At 42.9% G+C, this 24,229-nt stretch overlaps 1 protein-coding gene across 5 annotated transcripts; it reads right to left on the reverse strand.

The window, feature by feature from the left end:
- Positions 1–298: 298 nt before the first annotated feature.
- CDC27 (cell division cycle 27) lies at positions 299–24,229 on the reverse strand. Of its 5 annotated transcripts, none has more exons than XM_059489375.1 (19): positions 24,006–24,229; positions 19,523–19,598; positions 16,870–17,017; positions 15,759–15,884; positions 14,752–14,849; positions 14,120–14,274; positions 13,784–13,998; positions 13,163–13,277; positions 11,090–11,205; positions 10,870–10,969; positions 10,507–10,714; positions 9,411–9,580; positions 7,995–8,147; positions 6,481–6,689; positions 5,591–5,708; positions 5,234–5,362; positions 4,461–4,535; positions 3,559–3,739; positions 299–1,634 (listed from the first exon to the last, which is right to left on the reverse strand). In XM_059489375.1, exons 1-19 carry the CDS (start codon positions 24,030–24,032, stop codon positions 1,552–1,554), a joined length of 2,502 nt encoding a protein of 833 aa, XP_059345358.1. In that variant the 5' UTR covers positions 24,033–24,229; the 3' UTR covers positions 299–1,551. The 5 variants fall into 5 exon arrangements, with proteins under 5 accessions (XP_059345358.1, XP_059345357.1, XP_059345356.1 ...); XM_059489374.1 differs by having other exon boundaries at positions 9,411–9,583; XM_059489373.1 differs by having other exon boundaries at positions 11,090–11,223.

The raw sequence follows: 24,229 nt of genomic DNA on the forward strand, positions 1-24,229 counted from the left end.
ATTTTAGAGGGATTTTTTCACCCTCTGAGGGGAACTGAAGCCTATTTTTCACTGCCCATCTTCCTACTTCAAAAAAAACCCCCACCACACCACAGAATTCTATTTTTGCTCAGAACTTGGGGATCATTTTTCAAAGGATAAAGGTGTCCATGTGGCTCTTGACCAGAGAGAAGCTGAGACAGAAGAGGTGCCAAGTGGATAAGGACAGAATTCAAAAGAAATTGAAGTGTGAAGGAAACTAAGAGACACCTAAAAACCAATAGATTAAGAAAAAAAAATTAAGACTGATCACAACAAATACAGTGCTATGAAATTTGTATCATTCCCAATTTATTAGGCATAAATTGCTCTTTAAAACTGCTTGTATCATACACTTTCTTTATCATCACTGCACAAAGGGCACCAATTGCTGCTGCAGAATGCTACAGAGAGCAGTTTGGACTCACTAACGTGGCACAGCTTTCTCCTCTCAGAAACAGACCCTCGAGGAAAGGAAAGTGTTCCTAGAATGGGAAACTGAAAGAACAGCTTAAAAAAATAAGGAAAAAGACAAATAATTGCACATTTTTGCATCCTGCTTGGACCACACTTTGAAAACTATTTTGTAAAGTGATAGCAGACCTAAGGAGATACTGATCTGAGACAATTATTTGATGCATTTGACCAAGGTTCTGATTGTATTAAGGCTTCCAGTCTTCCCACTCTCACAGGATTAAGGGTTTGATGTTTCACATTACACTTGTATCTACATTTCTCTCTTGATTTTTTCCCTTTATTAATTTTTATTCTTCAAAAGGGGAAGAACAAGTCAAGGGGTGCATGAAAAATGAAGCAAGGTGGTGCTGACAGAAATACAAAGTAAACACTGACCTTTCCAAAACCGGGTGAATAAATTAACTCATGGTTAGAACATGAAAGCATTTGATGAAAGCTCTGATCCTGCAATGTGATTCTCCTGCAGTTGCACCCTGGGCAGGGACAGGGCTGTTTCACGTGGCCTGACACACGCCCAGTCCTGCTTGCTCACTGGAGACACTGCAGCTTTAAGGTCATTGACACTCCCTGGCATTTCAGTTACACTACAATATGCAAAAGTCTTGAACAGCCTGTTTGTCAACACTGTCCTTGGAGAACTTGGAAATGAGGTTCAGCACTCTGCTTACCAAGAAAGACCCAAACTAAGACACATTTCTGGAAAAAGAACAAGACACCTCGTCATTAGTACTATCCCCACATCTACTGGCTTCCATACATCAAAGCACAAGTCTGTCTTCCATGATATTTTTTTCCAGCAAGGGGGGGAGTTCAAAACCAGCATTTTCTCCTCAGTCACTGCCATAAATGTGTAAGAGCCAACTAGTCAGACTCAGCAGCAGCTGGATATTGCACTGCCATGAACTCTGCTAAGTTCAGGTCTGAGGTGCACTCGTGGTGTCAGTGGAGAACAACGACAGTGCTGGCTCAGAGATGTAGAACCCAGGATGCCAAGGAAGGGGAGAACACGACAGTACCAGTCACACACACTCAAGCTCAGACACTGGCTCTTGGAGGTTAAAATTCATCACTTTCCACGGCGTGGAGCTGCGTGTCATCCGCGTCCGTCATGCTGCTCTCCTGGGACTCGTCTGTGCCCACTGTGGGGACAAAGAGACCTTGGGTCAGGGGCTGTCCCCCTGCACAGCGCCCCTGCCACCAGCCCAGCCCAGGCAGGGCAGCCAAAGCATTCACAGGAAAATTCTGCTTCCCCCCAAATCACCTGAAATTAAAGTAATTTGTCCCATGTACCCCGAGAGGGTCGTTCAGCTGAGGCTGTGGAACTCTCCCACACTTTCTCTGCACAGCCTGGGAAGCTGAACTGTGACACAGCCCAACACTTATTTTGTTTATGCTTATTGGACAGATTAAGTTGTTAGGCTTTTTTTTTCCTTTTTTTATTTTTTTTTCTTGTTTGGTTGGTGTTTGGGTTTTTCCTGCACTGCTCAGGTGGGGCTCAGCAGCTCCAGTCTCTGTCTCCATCTCCTGGTCAGAACAGGCTCAGCCCAGGGAGCTGGGGCTCAAAATCACCCCAAATACAACTGCAGGGAGAGAAAAACTGGATACTTCCAGAAGTGCAGTGCAGGGTAAAGTTCCCATGTTAAAAAGCACACAGGACCAATAAAAACCAAGGTGATATACAGTTATCACCTTTCCCTATTTTTCAGTTGGAATTGCAGGACACAGCCATTTGTCTATTGGTAAGAATCCAAATCCTGCTGTATTTCCTTCTTTGTGGGAAGAAAATTAAATTGCTTATTAGCATTTATTTTTTATCTCTATTTCAGCCTGCAGAGAGGTCAGTATTTATGACTGTCCATGCTTTATGGAATTTAAGTTCATAATCAAAAGCTGAGAGAAGAAAAACCTGGGCTGTTCCTGTGAATTACTCCCCATAGTGTTTTATTTTCTCTTGATCCAAATCCAACTGCTTCCATGACCTTCATCAAAAGCCATCTTTTATATTCACCACATCAAGTATTTTGATCCAACATCCAGTTTAACTTTTCAAAAACCATCTACAGACAACTCTAGCTGCCATTCATTTACTCTGAAGTTATTTGATGCTTTATGATGGAATATCTGCAGCCCTGGGAATGCCTTGCTCTCCTGGGATACTCTTAAACCACCCATGATTTGTATAAATTTAGAGTTACCACAATCTCTGTCCTAGTACATCTAAAGGAATTTCACAACCCTCCACCTCATAGGCCTAGGGAACTTCACCTCAAACTTAAAGATAGTTAATTAGACAAAAGCCACAAAGTCCCACCTAGGCCATTTACTAGAAAAAGACAACAAAGAAACTAATCACTTTTGTGAGGTGTTTCACCAAGAGCAAAAACCTCTTGCACCTGACTCAGTTTTTCTCTGTTTATTTTGCCTTACATTAAACCTTTTTGTTTCCAACACTGCTGATTTTACGCTCCCAAAGGTAGCTGAGCTATCTTGAGTGAGTAATAGACCCCCAAGAGCTTATGAGACCTGGCTGGATGAAGCTCCTATTACTGGACAATGAATGAATTCTGAGTGAAGAGCCTCCAGAGCTCCTACTCACTGGGCAGAATGTTTCACCTATTGAAGCTGGCCCTATCCCTAGGGTTCAGTGGCAGAGGCTGCAGCACAGAAATGTTAAAGCTGGCCCTGGTCCAGTGCTCAGGGCAGAGGTTCCAAGAGCACAGAAATGTTTCACCTGTTAAAACTAGCCCTCTCCAGAGCTTAGGGCACAGGCTGCAGCACAGAAATGTTAAAGCTGGCCCTGTCCAGTGCTCAGGGCAGAGGCTCCAGGAGCACAGAAATATTTCACCTGTTTAAGCTGCCCTTGTCCCTAGGGTTCAGTGTCAGAGGCTGCTCCTAGGCTGGAGCACAGAAATGTTTCACCTTTAAAGCTGGCCCTGTCCAGGGCTCAGAACAGAGGCTCCAAGAGCACAGAAATGTTTCACCTGTTAAAGCTGGCCCTCTCCAGAGCTTAGAGCAGAGGCTGTAGCACAGAAATGTTAAATCTGGGGCTCCTGCAGCACAGACCTGACTCGTAGGGGTAGCACTCGCTGATCTGCTCCTCGCGCGTGATGGGCTCCTCGTCGTCGGGCAGGTAACGTTTGTCTATGGCCTCCTTGATCTGGTTGTTGGCTCCTTTGGGATCCAGGTCCATTGCCCAGGAGAAATTCATTAGGGCCAGATGTGTCTGACCCAGCTTTTTATAAACCTGAACAGAAAAATGGCAGAAAAAGCTGCATTTATATAAGGCTGCTACTTGAAGGTTTGGGCAATGAATGTTCCACAGTTCAGTGATGTTTTATGGAAAGCAACAGAGGGTGGATATGAAAAACTTATTATGTGAGCCCCAAGGGAAATAAATATGTGTTTCTACTTAAAAATAAAAATAAATAAACTAGCAGCTAAGAGACTCTTTATAATTAAGGGCAGATGGGGAAGTTATTTATCTGTGTTGAGGATTTAAACAGTGAAAATTTGTCTAGACATGGCCACTCATGTCAGTTTAGAGGTCCAGCTACTCCTGGACAAAGCCCAGTGAACACATTTCAGCACAAATTCTTTTACCTCTCTCCAGTTCAAACAAAATAAAGAAATCTTGCTGATAGAGAGTTCTCCAGGTCTGTGTTAGAGGGAAATTTTTCTTGGTGCTCCCAAGTGACCAGACACTCCCCAGCAGAAAGTTACAGAAGTTATTTAAAGCTTTTTAGCAGAGGTGGTGGTGGGAAGGAGGATTTCTGTCACTAGATCACTGCTCTGGCATTTCACACAAGAAAGGCTGGAATGTAGCTGCTTCTTGTTCAGTATTTAAAGCTTTGGGAATTTTTAGAATACTGCTCCAAGTGGAAGCATCTTAGTGACAGGCATCAAATTTTCTCATTAAGTAGCAAAGGAAATTAAAGAACTTAGGATCACAGTGAAGTTTTACCTACCTTTCCTATTAAAAAGTAAACAAGAGACTCTTTGGGAACAATCTGTTTCAGTTCTTCAAGTTCTTGCAAAGCTGACTGAAAGGTGGGAGAGAGTGTTTATATTAGGCATTTGAAACCAAACACTTTTAGTGAAACTTCTACTTTACTTTTAAATTAGTTCTTGATGCTGGAGCTGTTTGCTGTGACAGTCACCTGGCATCATTAAGAAATTCAACTGAAAAATATTTAGTTTGCAGTTAGAAATAAAAAAAAGTTTTAAGTAAAGTTTTCCCTTTCAGTGTGCACATATTTCTGAGGCAAGTTTCAAACAGACTTGGCTTGTCTTCTGGAGCCAAAAAACACTGGCCAGAGGAAAAGCTGCTGGATAAACAGTGTGGGAAGATCTGTTCTAAACAGGGTTCAGGTCAGCAGGGAATCAGCCCAAAACTGCTTCACATCTGACTCTGCACTCCACAACACAACCTTGGAAACAGCTGGTTCTTATTGCTGTAATTGGATATGGAGCAGTTGGCTGAGTTTTCTTAGTAATTTAGTATAAATTCATGATAGTAGGTCAGACTAAAATAATAATTTAAAAAGCAACACCTGATGGCCCCAGATTTTATTACAATCAAAACATTTAATGCCACCCTGCTGAGGGTGGCACTTGCCAAAGGAAATGCTTCCCATGTCCCAGGCTGCTCCTGCAAGCCCTGGTGACCTGTAAACATTCCCAAGGCACCCCCATTCCCAGCTACAGGAATTTCAAGGCTGCCACGAGCACCCAGACTGACCTTGTACTTCTCATTTGCAAACAACACCGAGGCTCTGTGGAATTTGCATAGTGGGTTCTTGGGGTCGATGTTGATTGCTTTGTTCAAAGTGTCCAAAGCCTTCTCAGATTTTTTCAGTGCGTGTTGGACCTGGCACACAAAGAGAGAGAACAATTCCAATAGGGGAAAAATAACAGCTCATCTGCTGGGCAAGGACAAACCCCTCTGAGCATGTTTGCTTACAACCTGCTCCTTTAGGAAAGTATTGGCCCACTGCTAGACCAAGTCTGATTTTTGTTCTACAGGAAGAAAAATCCTCCTCACCCCCTCTGCACCCCAACCCCTTCTCCCCACCCAAGTGAAGTGCCATGTACTTACTACTCCAATGTGACACAGCAGGACTGAGCTCTGGGGGTTGATATCAAGTGCTTTCTGGAAATGCATTTCTGCCAGACCGAACTTCTCCTGTTTGTAATAAATCATTCCCAACCCGTACCTGCAGCACAGAAACAATTCTGGTAAGTGGCACTGGATTTTAACCAAATTGGTTTTTGTCAGTGAATGTGACATGGCAGGAATGGTTTTTAGCCTTGCCAACCTCATCTAGGGTGGGAAGGAATTTCCTGGGGGAAAAAGCTGTCTAAAATTTTATTTATTTTTGTTATCCATTGGGTGGCTGAAGAACTGATGTGTGACACACAGCAAGACTGGCTAAATAAAAGGACACAAAAGTTATTAACACTATCACACTTACAGATCTAACTTTTACTGCTTTATATATTAAAAAGTTGTAAGATACAAAGTGTGTCCTAAGGTATGAAGAGACTGAGATCTCATCTCTCCAACTGCAACTGAGGACACATAATGCACAAAGAATGCTGCCCAACAGGACAAAATAATGGGGTAATACAGCCTAAACCATCTATGAAAACAAAAAAAAAAGTGAATTTTTTGCCTTCCTTGTGAAAGTAGCCCCCCATCTTCTGCAGGAATGGCTTTGCTGTTTTCCAGGAGGGAAGAGTGGAAAAGATGGAGCTGCCCCATCCCTGGGAGTGTCCCTGGCCAGGCTGGATGGGGCTTGGGGCAGCCTGGGCTGGTGGAAGGTGTCCCTGCCATGGCAGGGGGTGACACTGGACAGGCTGTAAGGTGCCTCCCAACCCAGACCAGCCTGGCTCCATGAAACCCCAGCAGAGCAGCAGCCAGGAGCTGCTCCTCCAGAGGGAATCCTGCAGCCCAGGGAGCAGCAGGGGTTATGAGGACAGACCTACCAGGCGTTGTAGTGCCGGGGGTTGACCCTGATGGCGTTTCTGAAACAGGCCAGAGCCTTGTCCAGCTCCTCTGTCAACACAAACTCGTGGCCCAGCAGGGTGTAGGCATAGGCATAGTTTGGATCCACCTGGATGGCCCTCTGGAAGAACTTGATGGCAATGTCGTGCTCCCTCTGCAAGCTGAAGCAGTTTCCTGCTGCACACCAGGCCTGGAACAACAGCAGGGCAGGAGCAGAGCCCTTTTTACTACTCTGAGTGACTAAATTTGAGCTGAACACATTTATCTACACTGATTTAAATAATTATAAATAACCATAATATTAATTATATTATAATTAAATATATATTATAATTAAATAATTATAAAAAAATAAATAGGAATAAATCAACAGTTAGTTCAGGCTCATTCCTGTGAGGCAAGTAAGGCTAAATACACCTTCTAAAATAAATAAATGAATAAATAAGCAAGCTGAATTACAGAAATGGAGAATCCATGGACACCCAACAAGTCTGCACCAATTAGATCCTTTGATGACTAATGACTAAATCTTTTGAAGGTGTTGAAAAGGCCAGAAATAAAACATCTTTGATATTTAGGAATAACAAAGGGGGAGATGGTACTTTATCTCTTCAGCTCCCTCCAAGTGACAAATCTGGAAATCTGCAGAGGAAGAATTTTAGCAACAACCTCCTCTTTCCCTGCTGCTCAGCATCCATCAAGACTGTAAATACCACAGCCCAGGGTCTCCCACTTCCCCAAATTTTTAGCATCACTGCCAAAGCACATAACTATTTTCCACTGCTTGGATTAGAATCTGCATTTCCCTCTATCCTGACTAATCTTACTACAACCACCAACTGTTCACTGAGGTTGTTTTCCACTCTTAGACAAACTAACAGGATAACATGAATTGGATTTCCTCCTCCACCAAAAAGATTTCCAATATCCTCTGCAGTTTGCTTAATTCTTAAGAGCACATTTATCAACTCACATATTTTATTTTTACTGTGGCACTCATTGAAAGATTTCTGGGTTTTGGCACATTGTGACTACACTACCACACACCCTGCAGTTTAATGGACTTTGGTATAAAAAAGTGCAACATCATGTCTGGAAATAAACTCTAGAACAAATATTTTAAGTGCCAGTGAATTAACTACAGCAATTAAAAGGTACAGGAGAAAGATATTCCTTATCTCTGCACACTGGCAGCAGCAAGAGTGACTGACTAACCCATGATCTTCCTGGTTGAATGCTGCCAAGGCAAATTTAAATAACCATTAACAGATAAAAGGTTTCAACCTGTTCCACATTAAGATGATATTCAAATTTTAAGGAGCCATTTCAGGCATCAGCAGTTCAACAGACAACCCTGCCAGCTCCCTCTCCAGTTTTGTTCAGGTGTGTTCCCACTGGAGAGTACACTGGATTAGAGCTCAAAGTTCTGTTCTGAATCACTGATTTTACCACGTACAATTCCCCTCTTCTCAATCAAGCCCACAGCATTTTATACCTCTGGTGAGTTTTTATCCATGTCTGTCAAATCCTTAGAAAGAACTGAAAGGGCAACATCTTTCTGCAGATGCCAGAGTGTTGTTGAATAGATTTCCATGCCTTCTACCCTGTAGTTTTCAATCCTCCTCACTTCTGAAAATATTCTCTCAGCCTGAGAACAGAAATGAAACTTAAAATAAAATTCCACCACCAAGGCAGAGCACAGAGGTCAAGGACCAAGGCCTCACACCCAGCCTGAGCATCCTCTTTGCTTTTTAAGTGTTCTACACAGAGCTGCAAGCCCTGAGCTTTCCTTTCAAGGGAAGGAAGTGACTGGATCCCAGGATACTTTGCCAGCAGGAATGCAGCCAGCTCTCCCTCCTGCTGACTCAGCTGCATTCCTGTTTCTGTCCGTGCTTGAGCGAGGCAAAAACATCATCCACAAAACCAGAGAGAGCGCAACAGACTTTTATGGGCCAGGTATGATTGTTAACCATCCAATAAAGAGTGACAGGATAGGGGGTGATGGTTTTACACTGCCAGAGGGCAGGGTTAGGTGGGATACTGGGCAGGAATTGTTCCCTGGCAGGGTGGGCAGCCCTGGCACAGGTGCCCAGAGCAGCTGGGGCTGCCCCTGGATCCCTGGCAGTGCCCAAGGCCAGGCTGGACAGGGCTTGGAGCAGCCTGGGATGGTGGGAGGTGTCCCTGCCATGGCAGGGGTGGCACTGGGTCGGCTTTGAAGTCTCCTTCAACTCAAACCACTCTGGAATTTGGTGATTAAAATCTCCAGCCTCACCTTTGTAAATAATCTATGAAGCACCCAGCATCTGTTCCACCTGGAAACAGACTGTGCACAGCTCAAAACCTCCCTCTCCTTTGTCTCCTGCATACATTCTGTCAAGGAGTGCTTTAAAAACTTAGCAAACAGGCACATCAGCTGTCAGGAGAACAGTGCCAAGGAGAGGAACTGTGGGATTACCCTGAACTGCTCACTTCTGATTCTGGAGCAGTTTGGCATCACCTCAGCTGTGCCAGTGCTTCATTTGTGAGGTTGGGAGGGAAACTGGGTCACTGATGTGATCAGAATTAACTACAATGGAGAGAAGTTTTTTGGTTTAGAGATCAAATTGTTGAGTGATCTATTCTAAAACAGCGCAATGCAAACAATTCCCTCAGCACAGCAGGAGATAAGAGACAGGATACACAAGGAGGAAACCCCAACACTTGGACACAAGAGGAAATAACATTAAGAAAAAATTTAGGAAAGCTCAATGAGAAAGCAGATTCAAGACCCAAATCCATTCCAGGTGTAACTTTTATATTGATCCATTTACCACAAATGCAAACTTCTCCTGGATTTTACAGGAGACCTGCAGGTTTTGTGTAAAACTGCCAAAGCAAAGGGAGAAGAGGAAGACCTGGCCCCCATTCCTACCTGCATGTACTCTGCCAGCTCAAAGTAAGCTCTCCCAATTTGGCACAGCACCCAGCCTGTGTTGTAGTGGTGGGATGGCAAATGGCTCAAAATATTGATGGCTTCTTTGCAGTTGTATGAGCACAAGGCTAAATAACCTTTCCCCATGTCCCGGAGAAGGCTCATCAAACCTTCTAGGAGAAAAACACAATAAATAAAAGTAGGGAAAAAAAAAAGACAGTGAATAAGTGTTCTAAATAAGTGACACTTATTTAGAAGTGCTAATCCCAAAATCTCTCCCTTGTGCACTCCTTTTATGGAAACCTTTCAGGAGTTTCCAAACAAGGTTCATATGCTCTTAACATTATATACTTAATTAATATGAGCATGATATTCTGAGTATCAGCCTCTGTAAGGGAAGCTAGAAAATAAGGAATTCTTAAACTCTGGGGCTCAGAGTGAGTGGAGTTCTGCATTTCCAGCAGCTATTCAAACATTTCTTTAGGTCTGAGCAGTTCCCACAAGCCTGGTAGCCATGGATACATCCTCTTGCTGCCTGGAAACATTACTGAGCCAAAAGAGGGGAATTCAGCATTTTGCTCAGGATTTTCTGACAATCTGAATAAAGATTTGTTTTTAAACAAATGGGAAACATCAAGGGAGAACAGACCACATAAAGCCCATGTTAAAAGGTGACTGGGTTATGAGTAATTCCTTTGGATCAGTTTCCAATGATAATACTGTCATAAATTATATACTTTAAAAATTTGAAGTTCTACTTTATAACAATGTAACACAATCATAATAATATTACTTATTCTATTATAATAATTTATATATTACATAACAATTAAATAATACTTTATATACTTTAAAAATACTTTAATCATTAATAAGGACCAGAGCTTGCAAGATTTATCTGCTGACAATTACCACTCTCAATATTCTTCACATGTTTCTAAGTTATCAAGATGTTGAATTAAATCAGTTTTTATCACTACACAAAGGTGAGAGCTGCATGCTAAATGAAATGGGAAAGAAGCAAATACTGAAGCAACATTAAAACCCAGATATATCAGATTTTACTCTACTACAGATCAACAGTGCTCAAACAGACCTGCTGCTGCCTTCTGTAGCGTGAAAGCTTGGATTTGTGGTGCAACAGTGGAAATTTTCCCTTCTGAAATGATGGAAGAGTCCAGTTTGGTGATTTCCAAACTGTCATTTAAGTTTGGTTGAGTTATTCCTCCCTTATTTGTTTTACTTTTTGTTTTTCTGTTTGGAATCTTAGGCGGAAACTTCATTTTTAATTTTTTGCTATTTTCCTGCAAAGAAGAAAAATAAGAGTTACATACATAAGAATCTTTTAAATCCAGAAATCTAAATTTGAGAGTAGCTGCTATGAATACGTGGAAATTCCCAGCTGGGTCAGTGGAATGGGTGAGAAAGGCAGGGATTGGCAGCACTGGGGGTTTGGTACCTTGGTTGTGGAGCTATCACTGGTGAAGAGGCGAGAGCTTCGCCGAGGCAGCGCGTTGGGTGGAGCAGCAATGGTTGGGCTCAATACCTGAGGTGTTGTACTGAAAAGGAAAATTTTAAATTACACATTGGAAGGTATACATTTCTTTGCTCCACTTTTAATAGTAACAGCTTTTAGATTTGCTTTAAATAAAAATGCTGCAGTATTATGATTGTTTTACCTTGTCTGGGGACCAGAGCTCTGTGTTTGTGCAACAAGGACTGGAGTGACTTCCCGGCTGTTCCCACTCTGGGAGAAAACAGATTTTGTTCCAGCCTGGCTGATCCTGCTGACAGCCTGCACAACACAGAGTTTCTACAGGTTGGTTATTATGTCACTCAGGAGTCTCCATCTCTGCTGTGCCAAACCCAGCCCACTCCACCCACCAAACACTGCACCAGGAGAAACAGAATTATTTTAATAAAGGAGAGGGTTCCCCCATGCCCAGGGAAAGCCATCCAAAGTGCTTCTCCTTCTACCTGTTAATAACAGCAAGTCTACAAAGGTCATGCACATTATTTGAAGATATAGAATCTCCATCTAATGGCAAGAAAGTGTATGTTAAAGTGCTTGTGCAAGCAAGTGTATGTTAAAGTGCTTGTGCAAGCACAAAAGGGAATTAAAATACATCACATTTAAAGGCTTTTTCCTGCAGAAAGTTGTAAAAAAGAAACCGCAAAAAATAAAAAGAGATTTTTAAATTATCCTATTAAAATCCCATTCAGAAGCCATTCACAAACTGCACAGCAACTCAGCCTGTTTTCAGAACAGATCCTCCTCTTCATATTTTTTTAAAAAAGCTTAAAAAATTATCTTTCTGCCCACTCCAGGGACAGACACTCAATTCAGTGATGGCTGCTTGGAAGAGACACCAGAAAAGGACAAGTGGATCAACACCAGCCCAAGCAATGTCACTTTGTGCATTATCCAGCCCCTGTCCTTCTGTTCCTGTCCCAGATTCTGTCACCAGAGGATGGTTTAGGTGGCCAGGAAACTTCCTGCCCACTCAGACAGGAAGCCCTTGGATTCATCCTAATGCTTCACTCACTTATGTAAGTGTTTCCTAGGAAACTGCCTCTGTTCAGCCACAGCTCCACCAAACCTTGTCTGACACAAACTGGAAGAGCAAAGTGGAACTGGCACAGTCACTGCTTGCACTGCACAAAGCATGAACCAGAATTTAGGATGTTTATTAAAATGTATGTAATGTTTGTGTTTTGGTAGTGGCACAGCTCCATCTGGGCAGGGCCTAAGTGTGGAGTAGTGAAATTTACACCTCAGTGCTGCTGTGTCTCACTCAGCAAAGCAACAAAACAGCAAAATTGACTTGATTTCCCAAAGCTCTTCAGCTGCTGGAAGAGCTGCACCTTACAAACTTCATTCCCATTTTCAGACTCATGGAAATTTACCTTCCTCTATGTGCAGAGTCCAGCAAAAGCCACTGTTTGCAAATGGTCCTGAGCAAGCACAGGGTGGGAATTGGATCAGCCAAACAAAGCACATTCCTCACTGACTGTTTTAGCACAAGTCCCAAATTTCCCTTTCACAATGGCACAGCATCAAGATTTGTCCAGAGCAAACGTGGCAACTCAAGTTCTAATTTTTGAGATTCAACACTATTTCAAAATAGTTCCCCCTATAAAACACCAACACTCTTCATGCAACTTGTAGATTTACTAAAAATACAGGGAAAAATCCTCAGGTTTTTGTTTTTAGAAAGGAACAAATAGTTCTTCAACTGTCACCAACATTCCACCTCTCATTTATCACTATGGCAACTACAGCAGTTTCTTCCTGAGTGAAGCAGGCCTTTTTTAGTTTTAGCAAGACTTTGCTGAGTGAAACAGCACCATCCTCTCAGTCCTTCACAGACCAGCAGCAGGATTTTTATTATTCAGGTCCGTAAACTACAACTCAAGAACTACTTGCAAGAGATCAGTAGCTCTCTTGAGGCTTCAGAAAACAAATAATATAAATAAAACAAACAAATTCCAAGTCTTCACACTCCACCCTGCAAACTGAAAAGTTGGAATCTCCTGTTGTTGGGAAGCTTCAGTGTCTGTACAACCCTTTGTGATGGGAGGTGGACAGAACACAAGAGATCTTCCCTAGGTTAGTCCAGCAACCACAGCCTGGGCATCTGGGGGGGAAAACTTAGCTCCCATGTTTTTTCCTCTGTATTTTGGATTCTTCTTTCAAGTGCACTGCAGTGCCAAGCTCTGAGCAGAGCAGCTGAGCTCAGAGTGCAAGGTACCTTCTTTGAAGGTGCTCCGGTGGATGGCACATCGATGACAGAGGAGGAGTTGGTGTAGTTCTGTAAATAGGATCCATCTCCAGGGCTTGGGGTTTCTAGTGGCAAAATTCCAAAGCTGAGAACAAACCAGAGAGGAAGGGTCAAGTGTGTGAATGTTAGAGCTGGAGAGCTGGTCTGATGCAGGGGTTAAAACACAGACTCAGAGCATGGAATATCCTGAGCTGGCAGGGACCAACAGGATCATCAGGAGCTGGACTTCAAGAAAAGCTCTTTACAGTAGCCTTTCATAGTAAAGTTTATTCCAGAGCAGCAGCATATTCCTTCAAGTGACACTTGAAGGAATATGATTGATATGATTGACTCAAGATATTGCTTATTGCCATGTTCTATGTTCTCGAATCAACAATTCCTCTCCAAATAACCAACTGCTTGTTTAAAAACCACAAAAGCTCAACACTAGGAGCAAGAGCAGTCCCTGAAGTTGTCTGGGTTTCCCTTGCACAGAAATTGTCCCACCAAGTGTGTCTGAGTGTGCTGTGCAGCCCCAGCCCTCCTGCTCCAAAGCCCAAAGAGCAGCAGCAGCTCAGCCCTGGGCACAGGTTGGCCATGCCAAGGACTTACCTTGGAGTGAGTGGGCTCAAAGCTGCAGGTCCCCCCAGTAAACTCCGTCCAGTTTTTGGTTTATTTTGAGCCTGTTTGGACAAGATGGCAGTTCCTGACCCCAGAGGGACAGAATCTGAGGAAATCACAGCCGAGTCAATGTAAGACATGGAGGAATCTGAATTCAAGGAGGAATACTTTGAATTGGAGGACTCTAGGTTGATTCTGTTCAATTCCTAAAGAATAAAAGGCAGCTCTTAGGTACTCAGGGTATAGTTTAATTAACATTTTTCAGTTAAGCTGGATAAATGAGCTGATTTCAGTAAACGATTTTACAATGATTTGAGCAAAACTCACAATTGTGTCCTGGGGTGTCTCCATGAGGACACTCTCAGGCTGTCTATGGGATATGTTGTGATTGGACACCACTGTTGTGCAAGTGTTGGGCAGACAGCTGCTGAAATTCTGTAAGGATGTTAATTTAAATGTTTGGTCAGGGTCTGGCTTTTCACCTGTAAGAATGGAAAGAGATTTAATAATTATTCCTGGGTCTATACACTGAATATTCAGTCTGAATCAAGGACAGGGGACAAAGGATTTTAGAAGTGTTTTAAAACATTTGGGTTGGAAGGGACCTTTAAGAACATGTCATTCCAGCCCTCTGCAATAAGCAGGGACACCCTTCACTAGACCAAGTAACTCTCTGTACTAAAGCAGAAGTATTTTCTACTACAAAACCCTTGACAATCAATATTTTTAATAATTTTCATATGTTGTTTTTTCAAGCTATTCTCAGAAACAGGCTCTAAGTGTCTACTAAATGTAGGCTGGAAAGCACATTTGGATTGTTAGACCCACAAGTGTATAAATAATGAAGATGGAAGAAAACAAGACAGAAGTTTTAACAATGGCAAAGTATTTTAAATTAATTGTCGCTCACACAAATCTCTCCCAAGAATTACATGAGTAAAACAGTTCTGCAGACTCACCTATTTCACATAGTGATTCAAAAGGGGACCAGAGGAAAGGATTTAAACTAAGGCTCTTTTGGTAACATTCTGATCCTTTGGCAAGCCGGTCTGTCTTGCTGCAAAAAGAATGAAACAGTTCACAGGGAAACTTCAGAACAGCATTTTTGTCAAAGAGAGTTTTCCAGAAGAGGAGTTGAAAAACAAAAACATGTTGAGAGGCATAGAAACATTCCTCATCTTTCAAGCCCAAGAAATACTGAGTTCTTTTGAAGTTACTTGACATATTTAGACACAGTTGTCAAAAAAAGTTACATAAGCACTAGAATAGCTTGAGAATTTTCATTTTTAGGAAGATGCAGTTCTTTGCAACAGCTTGTTTCTTTTTTGCCAACAGTAACCTGATTGCCAGCCTTCCAGCCTTCTTAAGTATCTATGGATAATATTTTTGCAAAGAAATCAGCAGCTAAACTGAGCACTTAAGTATTTGGCTACAAAGAAATAATACTGAAAATAATGAGAATAGATATAGAGAAGAATCCAAGAGCCCAACTACTCCTATTCAATCAATCATTTACATTGACTGAAACCTTTCTTGCATCTTAACAAAATCAAAACATGATTGGCAAGTTATTCTGCCTGGTACCCTCAGAATTTTGATTTGAGGGTTAGAGCTACACATGTATAACACAGATAGTAAAAATCTAAATGGTAACACTGAGAAACAGGCTGAGAGTTTTTCTTAGGGAAGAATTCAGAGCAAATCCAAAGGTATTTAAAAATCTCAGACTTTTGGATTGCATTCTTACCCACCCAGAAAAGAGGAATTTGTGTTTTCAGTCTTTGGGTGAAAATGAAAATTAACCATTCCCAAATCAGACTGATTCCACAACTCCATCATGCTCCAAAATGGTGTAACCCAGGGAGAGGTGTCTTCTCTAATGACTAAGGGTATGTTTGACTAAACCTGGGCTTGGTCAAGTAAAAACCTTCCAACCTTATTGGACAAAATGAAAAAGCAACTTTACCAGTAGACATGTCCCAGTAAGGAGAGTGTAAAGCATGCAGAATCACCAAACTCCATTACAATGTCATCATGGCTTTTCTGTTTATTCAACACTCCACCAGACAAGATCTGCTCTCCTTCTGCAAGCCTTTTTAAAAAACAAGAGGTTTAAAGGGGTTACAAGGCTCACAGTACTGGCACTCCAGTGTTTTCACCCTGCTGCAAACAAAAACAGAAATCCACTGTCAGTGTGCACAGGTTTTAAACCACAAACCAGTTCCTGCAAATGAACATTAAGTAACCCATGGATTCCTCTACAACAGGGAGGTTCAGGACTCTGCAGTCAAACAGCTCTACTGGGAGGGAAGAAAAACAAAACGAACCCAAAAGCACAAAATTCAGCATGACTTTTCCAAAAGTGATCAATCCCAGCATGAAGGACAAGAGAATCTTCATTTGATCTTTGAAGGTGCTTTATCTAAGGAGCTTAATTTGGCTTTGTTTCCCAAAGAAATACAATCTGTAAGGCCCCCCATGCACTGAGTTAAGAGCCAATATTGGAACATGGCAGAGTTCATGGATTTTAAAGCCTTTCTTTCTTGCAAGAAGGGCTCAAGAGGAGAATAAAGGGTCAATCTGCACCTCCTTCACCTGCAGGAGCAGCAGCACTCACACAGAATGGGCCACTGGCTGTCAGGCTTCAAAATTACTTTATACAACTGCTGGGGTGGGAGGCATTTTTCAGGCATCTGAGCCAAACACTCGAACAAACAAATCACCTTTTCTTGCCACCACTTGAAATTTTACTTGTAGGTGTATGCTTCTATGAGCACAGAGCATCCCCACAAGAAAATAAGGCAGAGCTGTATAAATGAGCCCATATAAGATCTGTTTTCTCTCTACACAGCTTGGCAATTCCTGTCTAAGTTACTCAACAACTTTTAGAGGTTTTTGCAACATGGGTTAATGCTCATTAAATCCATATCTAAAAGCAAAATAAATTGAACTCAATCTTTTGTGCTGAAGGACCAATGAATTTCTAGTTTATACAAGACAACATCTTCCAAAGAGAAATCCAAGCAAAGAAATAAATCCATTTGTAACCCTGGACAGAACATGAAGGATTTACTTACTTGCTGAGGTCCACACAACATTTTGCAAGCAGGTATTTACACTGTGGGGTGGTACAGCTGTGTCCCTTTAGGAGCCTGTAAGCTTTGTAGGCCTTTCCTGAGCGGTAGTAACACGTTGCCAGTAAAAACAGTGCTTCTTCTGAGTGAACTGCAAACAAAACCATCAGTCAGGTGTTAATCACTTTAGTACAAAAAATTTGGGGGCAGGGAGTAAAAGCCAGTTGTGGACGAGATGGAATCAAATGGGTATGATATTAGAAATTCATTCCTGAATGAAGTTTCTTTATCTGTTGGTGATTACCAAACTTCCTATGCCATTTCCTTGGCTAGTCAGATGAACTCTTAACATCTACAGCTTTGAAGGAACTTTGATCCTTCTGGCTACCCAATCTGAATAAATGATGAGCCAGCTTGCAGTTAGAACAGCAGCAAGCCAAGCAAAGCAGCCAGGCCAGAGCTGCTTTACCAACGCTGACTTGGCTCAGAGTGTCACCACACTGCAACTATTTAGAATTAATGTCTATTTCCAAATTTTCTTCCACTGCAATTATATACCATACTGAGGATGTTCTACTCAAAGAGCTTGAGTTGACATCCAGACCAGACCCACTCATGATTACACCATAAAGTACAGAATCAACCCCTGAAGTAACTTTAATCCTTTCTGTAAACTCACTGATTTTGTACATCCATGGTGGCTTAACCCAGTCTGTACCTCCCCAAATGTTACACTCAAATCACCCTCACACAATGATATTTTAAATCAAAAGCTGTGTATGAACACAAGCAACTTCAAACCACTTAATAAACCCACATTACCTTTATACTTTTCAGAAGACATTACCCTGCAAATGGAATTCAGCATTAAATACACAATTTTGATGTTTGTTCATCCACCTATAGGGAAATCTTTAGAAAAATCAATATGAGCCCTGTATAAAAATCTCTTTGGGAATCTGCCCAAATCCTTTGCTTCACTGAAAACTGACTATTTTAAGTTTTTGTCATCACCCAAACAGTGACAATGGAAACAGAAGACCCAAACAGAGGGAATTTTATTAGCCTTATCCTAAAAACACAGAAGACCTTTTTGAGAATTCAAGTTAAATCAATTTTTTATCCACTACTTTAACAGATTTTGAGAGTTCTGAGAAACTACCAAGCCACAGATGTCCTATCAAGGACAGTAATTACAGGTAGACCTAAAACAAGTTTCTCTCAGGGTGAAATCACTCCTGCCAACATGGAGCCACTGTATTCAAGGTCTGCAGCTTCCACTCTGCAGTGTAACCACTTATTTTAACCAGGAGCCAGATGTTTTGCTAGCAGTTAATTGCTTGCACCAAGTGTCAGCATTCATGCTGCTTTCTCTCAGCACTGCTGGCCACAGAAAAAGACTGTTTGAAGTATTTTTGCAGAGAATTATTCTGCAAAGATGTGTCACTATCAAGTCAAGTATTTTTCTCCTGGCTGCTGCAAAAAGTGGATTCTCTTTGTTCCAAAATCCTTGGCAATTACCTTCAATCTACCATTTCCCTGCCCCTCACAGTGTGTTGTGTTCAGGGGAGCTCTGTCATCCCTACAATACTATTTTCTTCATAAACACCTGGATTATCAGGTTCCATAATACTCTACACAGCATTTCTCATTTCAGCCCCAGATCAAACACCCCAGATTCCATTTGTAACCCTGACAAAAGGAAAATGAAGCCTTTATTTCTCAAAATTTAGGTCTGTGCTTCCATTGTTAAGAACTGCATTGTGGGCATGGCAGGCAAAATATTTCACTACAAAACAGAGCATGAAACAGCTTATACAGTTTAATTCAAACTATCAGCTCAGGTTGTTTAACATGAGAAATTATATGACACTTGTATTGGGGTTTTTTGTGTTAGTGGTTAGGGAACAATACCTTTTAAAACAGAGAAGGAAAGCTGACCACCAGTATCAAGGAGAAAGAAGTACAGAAGAACAAAAATCTTATCTGAGGTCATGGAGAAAAGGTTAAAAAACAAAAGGTGCTAGATCACACCAAAGAAGTGTTTCAAGGAGCCAGAGAAAGTATACATTTGTGTTACTGCTGCCTGCTCACTGTCCAAGATAGCCCAGCTTTACAATGAACTAACAATTAGCAGGGATTCAGCAGCAGATACCTGTTCCATATGTTCTGATTCTCACTGTCTCAGTTTCACAGTGCTTTTCTCTCACCATCACAAGACTCTCTTTGAGCCAATCAACATATCTGAGCAGCATTATCAGCAAAGACAGCTTTCAATGTCAAGCCAATTTGTAGAATTTGTGTGCTGCATCTATCCTCAAGTGCCCTTGGAAGAATACAATGCTTGAGGGTCATTAAAAAACCCCCAACATTCTCCCATTTGGTATCATAAACCAGATCACTGTAAACACTGCACTTAAACACACAAATCTGAATTTAATTTTAAGGAGATTTTACTGTAAAATAACATTGCTGCTGTTACATGATTTGATTTTTCCAACCTAATTGCAAGGCATTCCTCTGCTTTCCCCAAGCCGAAAGCTAAACTTCATTATGAGAACAGGAAGAAAATAAAGCAGGAGCAGAGGCTCACAAAACCCAAAATAAAGTTGAGAAAAAGCATTTATAAAAAGGTTTATAATTGCAAAGTACACACCTTCAGCATATAACCTTTCTGCAAGGAACACGGCATCGCGATAGGCGTAGTGGTTCAGTGCTTGCCAGATAGCAGCCTGCAAGGCAAGAAAACCATCTCCATTTAGCTCTGAAAATGCAAAAAACTCATCACCTCTTCCTGGCAAAAGGCAAAGTTCAGCTTGGTTTATAGAGCTATAAAATTAAAGGGGAGGATTAACAGGCCAGCCAAGTTGTATTTGTTTCAGGTAATAGGAAGGAGGGTTAAAAAACCCCAACAAACTCTGCACTGAAGTCATGTATCAACCTCAGAGTGTTTCTCACTCATTACCAGCCACAATCATCCAAACCCCTCAGAAATTACTGAGTCTTAGCCTGGTGCACAACTCAACACCACACAACAACACCTTCAGTGAAGATAAAACCAAAATCCAACCCCAGCTGGTCAGAGTATCCCATTAAAGCATCACCCCAGGATGCCAAACCAAAGCCCAACAGGCCCAGAAACCTCTCAGTGCTGGTCAAGATGAGACTTGCAATCTAGAATTTCTCTAATACTCATCAGCAACCAAAGACAAATAGAATTTGCTTCTAAAACCCATGAGACACTCCAAAACAAAAAGAAATATTCCACAGGGAAAACAATACTGTCCTGCAGTGCTATTCCCAGCTGGAAAGTGCCAATTTCATCTACAAAAAAAAAAAAAAAAAAAAAAAAAAAAAAAAAAAATCCAAACATCACAGTTACATGTACCATATGCTACTTCTTCCAACACAAACTTGACAAACACAGGGTGTGAAAACTGTGCAAGTCCTCTTCACGGGAAGCCCACACAGCCGTCATGAACAGCACACACCAGGGCTCCCAAGTACTACAGGGAATGTTATAAACAATTCTCTACAGAGAATCTTTTTTCTCCTATCAGTAGATCCAAGAATATGCTTAAGAAGTCAACAGGTGCTTTTAAGCTTGTGTGAAAGTACTTGGACGTATTTAAAAGTGAATTCTCTTAGTCTGATCATTACAATACAAACACACTATTGTTTCTCTCTGGTTGTATTCCATGTTTGAGATAACTGAGCCTCAGAGCCTCCTGAAGTGATTCCTCCCTGCTGCCTTGAAAGGATCCCAGGCTGAAGGTGGTTCCACGCCCTGCAGACAGAGCAGGACAAACAGGGAGATAGAAGGTCAGGGTTACAATCTTTTAAGCCATCCTGAAGCCAGAGCGGCCCAAGGTCTCCCATTTCTCTTGCTCCCAAAAGCAGCTCTTCCTTCACCAAGTCACAAGTGACATTTAGATGAACCCAGCCAAGTCGTGGCAGGTTAAAAATCCTGTCTTTGCAGGGCTGTAACCCAGCCAGCTTACAAAACAAAGGTGTGGGGGTGGGAGTGGGAAAATCAGGGTCATCTGACTGCTCAAACCAGAGCAAGTTGCCAGGAACAATCCTGCCAAAGGCTAAGAGGGGACACGAGGGATTTGGGGCTGTGTCACAGCCACTTTGTAAGAGTTACACTACACCCTGGCTCAAATAACAATTCTTGTGGAGCAGAGTCCCAGTGAAAGCAAGAAACAGGCTGGTAGAACTCCTGTTCTCTAGCAATTATCACTTTGCAGCCCAAAATGTGCCTCCTGCCCTCAACTGACCCGTGCTGGAGCCTGGATCCTCACACACACTCTCCTAAAAGAGCAGGAAGAGGAAGGGAAGGCAGCAGGGAATCAGCCATACCTATGCAGCAACAATTGTCCATGAGAACAGATGTCTAAACCATGAGTGTGCCTCAAAAAACAGGATTTCTTGCCCACTGTCTACAAGGATTAATCTCAATATAGCACAGTAATTTAGTTTGTTCTAGAAGAAGCACAGTGCATGTACACAGCACTATGGTACACAGTTGCTAAACCACACCAGAAGAATGTTCTTAGCTGCCTCATAGGAAGGAGAAAAGTTGGAAGTGTTTCCACATTTTATTCAAGTGTGCTTGCAGAGAGGATAAACCTCCAGGTCCTAATCACTCTTTTTAAAAATAATTAATTTGAAATGCAAAATTAACAGGGAATTCTAAAACTACACAGCCCTGCAGCAAGGCATCTTCAGAAAGGAGAGCAGGAAAATAAAATCAGATTCAGACAGGTCCATCTTCTACCCAGAAAATCCTGTGCATTGTCCAAGTGTCACTTCAAATCTAAGCCAAAGAGCTCTGAAGAGATGTTCTCTTCTGGCAGTTATCCAACCTTGGAAATTGTTTTCCAAGCTGTTTAGCCTATATTGCCATGCTAAGCAGATTCTGCCATGGTTTCAGTCCTCAGGGTGGGCAGGGAGGAGAAGAGCTCTGGGATGGGCTGTGCTGCATTCCCCATTCACACAAACTCTGCCCCTGAACCAGCACACGTTGGTCCTGCAGCTTGCAGCCAAGCTCAAGCACCATTCCAGTGACTCACAGATGATCACCTTGAACAGCTAAATTCCAAGCAAAGTGCTCATTTTCTTTCCAAGACGTTTTTCAGAAGTATTTGGAAGGCATCCAGCCTGTTTCTTAGCACATGGGACACAGTTTTATGTTGGAGCTGAAGGGTTTTAAATCGACCCTATCAGGAAGTACAGCACAGGGCTGTAAACTCTGGCACTCTGTTCAACTTCAAAGAATTTTAAAAGTTAGCAAAAACCTAACCAGTGGCCAGAATGCCTTCTGGGACACGAATTTCATGTAATTAAAGCACAACATTTATAAGGCTACATACAAACACAAATTCTGTTATTTATCTCTCACGCTGTGACAAATAAGTAACATCACAGCTGTGAGGATGTAAGGATGACAGTTTTTTCCTGGAGTGCTGAGCCCTGTAGACATCTGAAAGGCTGGGAGAGAACAGACAAATAGACAGGAAAAATCTCTGCAATGACAAAAATGAGAACTAGTGTCAGCTTTCCCAATCATTTCATTTAAGTAAATTATAAAAACGGAGCTAAGTACGTGGACTTCAGCTAAACTGGGAATTCAGAAACACAACAGACTTTACCCAGTCACAAATAATTCCTAAACTTACCAGCACTCCTGTAAGCAAGGAACAGCAGTAAAACTGACAGCAGCAGAACTACTGCTAAAGGAATGATCTGTCATTTAAAAGCAGAATCAAAATAAACGTAGCCAATCTAAATAAATATATTCAACATAGCATCAAAACATCCAAGTTGGGAAGAGGTTAAGAATGGAGAACAGCATTAGAGTGGTCTTTACCTTGCTGAAATACCACAACAAGACCCCACACTTCTATCAGAGAGCTCTCAGGAGAGCAGATATTTCCACTTCGTCAGTCCAGTTAGCACAGCACTGGAAACATTTGGTATTGTTTCCCGTCAGCTTCACTCATTCACACCGCAGTGCATTCCTGCTTCCTTTTCTATTGTAATCCCATGTTTTCCTAGAATGCCCAGCTGGTGCAAAACAACCAGGCCAGCTCCACAGCCAACACCATGGTGCAGGATGGCCTCTGCAGGACAGGGACCAGCTGGCCAAAAGCATTTCCAGCACTGCACTGACCCCTGCTCTCAGAGGGGATGAGGAGAGTGGTGCCATCACCAACACAAACCCTACAAGAATGCCCTCACTGTCACCATCTTCCACAGACACGGTCACGTCAGCAGGATGGTTTTCCACGGGAGCCTTTCTTCCCCTTCCACCTTTTCATTAGGAAGAAAAGAGCCAAAAGCAAGAATTCTCACTATGCCCATTACAGAACACAATCGTGTTCTAGCAAGACACTGCTGCCAGGAACCTCTTGCCGTAACTAGAAAAAAAGCCCAAAACATCCTGTTAAAATGCTAAAAATATATTTTAAAAAAGAATGGCAATATGAATGAGACGACTGATTAATGAAAATCATGAATAGTTAGAGAATGGCCATACAGGAACTGCGGAAAGAAAAAGCAGCACTTAATTCTGTGAATCACGACTTCTGGAAGGGAAGGCTGAGCACAAGAACAGGAAACCCATCAGAGTAACTGCAGGGAGACTGAAACACGAGACAAAAACGGAATTTACATTCTTTTCTCCCCTAGGTCTCCCATCAACCCGAAAAAACCAATTCCTTGGGAAGGAGGAACGTCCTTCACTCGCACCACACGGAGGGATCCGAGCACGCTGCGAGCATTTAAACACGACACGGCAGCGAACGCAGGAAGGTGAGCGAAGTATCAACAGGTCTCCCGGGGGACCCGCGGGGCCTTTCCTGGGAGCCCAATGGGCTGAGGAGCGGCGGGGACACCGACACCGACCCCGGGGGGCAAAGGGGCGAGCGCGGCCGGCCCGGGGATGGGGACGGGAGGCTGGAAGGGGAAGCCCGGCGGGCTCCGGCAGCAGGGAGGGCGGAAGAGCTGCAGGTCCTGCGGGCCCACCGGCCGAGGGGCCGCCGGGAGCGGCCCGGAGCCGCGGCCCCGGAGCGGGCGGGGCGGCCTAAGCCGGGCCGGGCCAGGCTTTGGGGCCTGAGCCGCCCGGGGGTCGGTACCTGGACGGGTTCCTGCAGCACCGTCATCCTGCTCTCCCCGGCCTCCGCCTCCTGGTCGTGGAGCCCGAGCGGGGCGGCCCCGGTCCCGGCCCGGCTCAGAGCGAGTCACGGCGGGGCCCGGCCCGGCCGCGGCTCATTTGAACCCGCACCGACCGTTACCGGAGCGAGCGAGGCCGGCGGGCGCCGAGTCCGCCCGAACCGGCGGCGGAAATACCCGAACCCTC

This window comes from Ammospiza nelsoni, chromosome 26, assembly GCF_027579445.1.
Source record: "Ammospiza nelsoni isolate bAmmNel1 chromosome 26, bAmmNel1.pri, whole genome shotgun sequence".
NCBI classification, from domain to species: Eukaryota; Metazoa; Chordata; class Aves; order Passeriformes; family Passerellidae; genus Ammospiza; species Ammospiza nelsoni.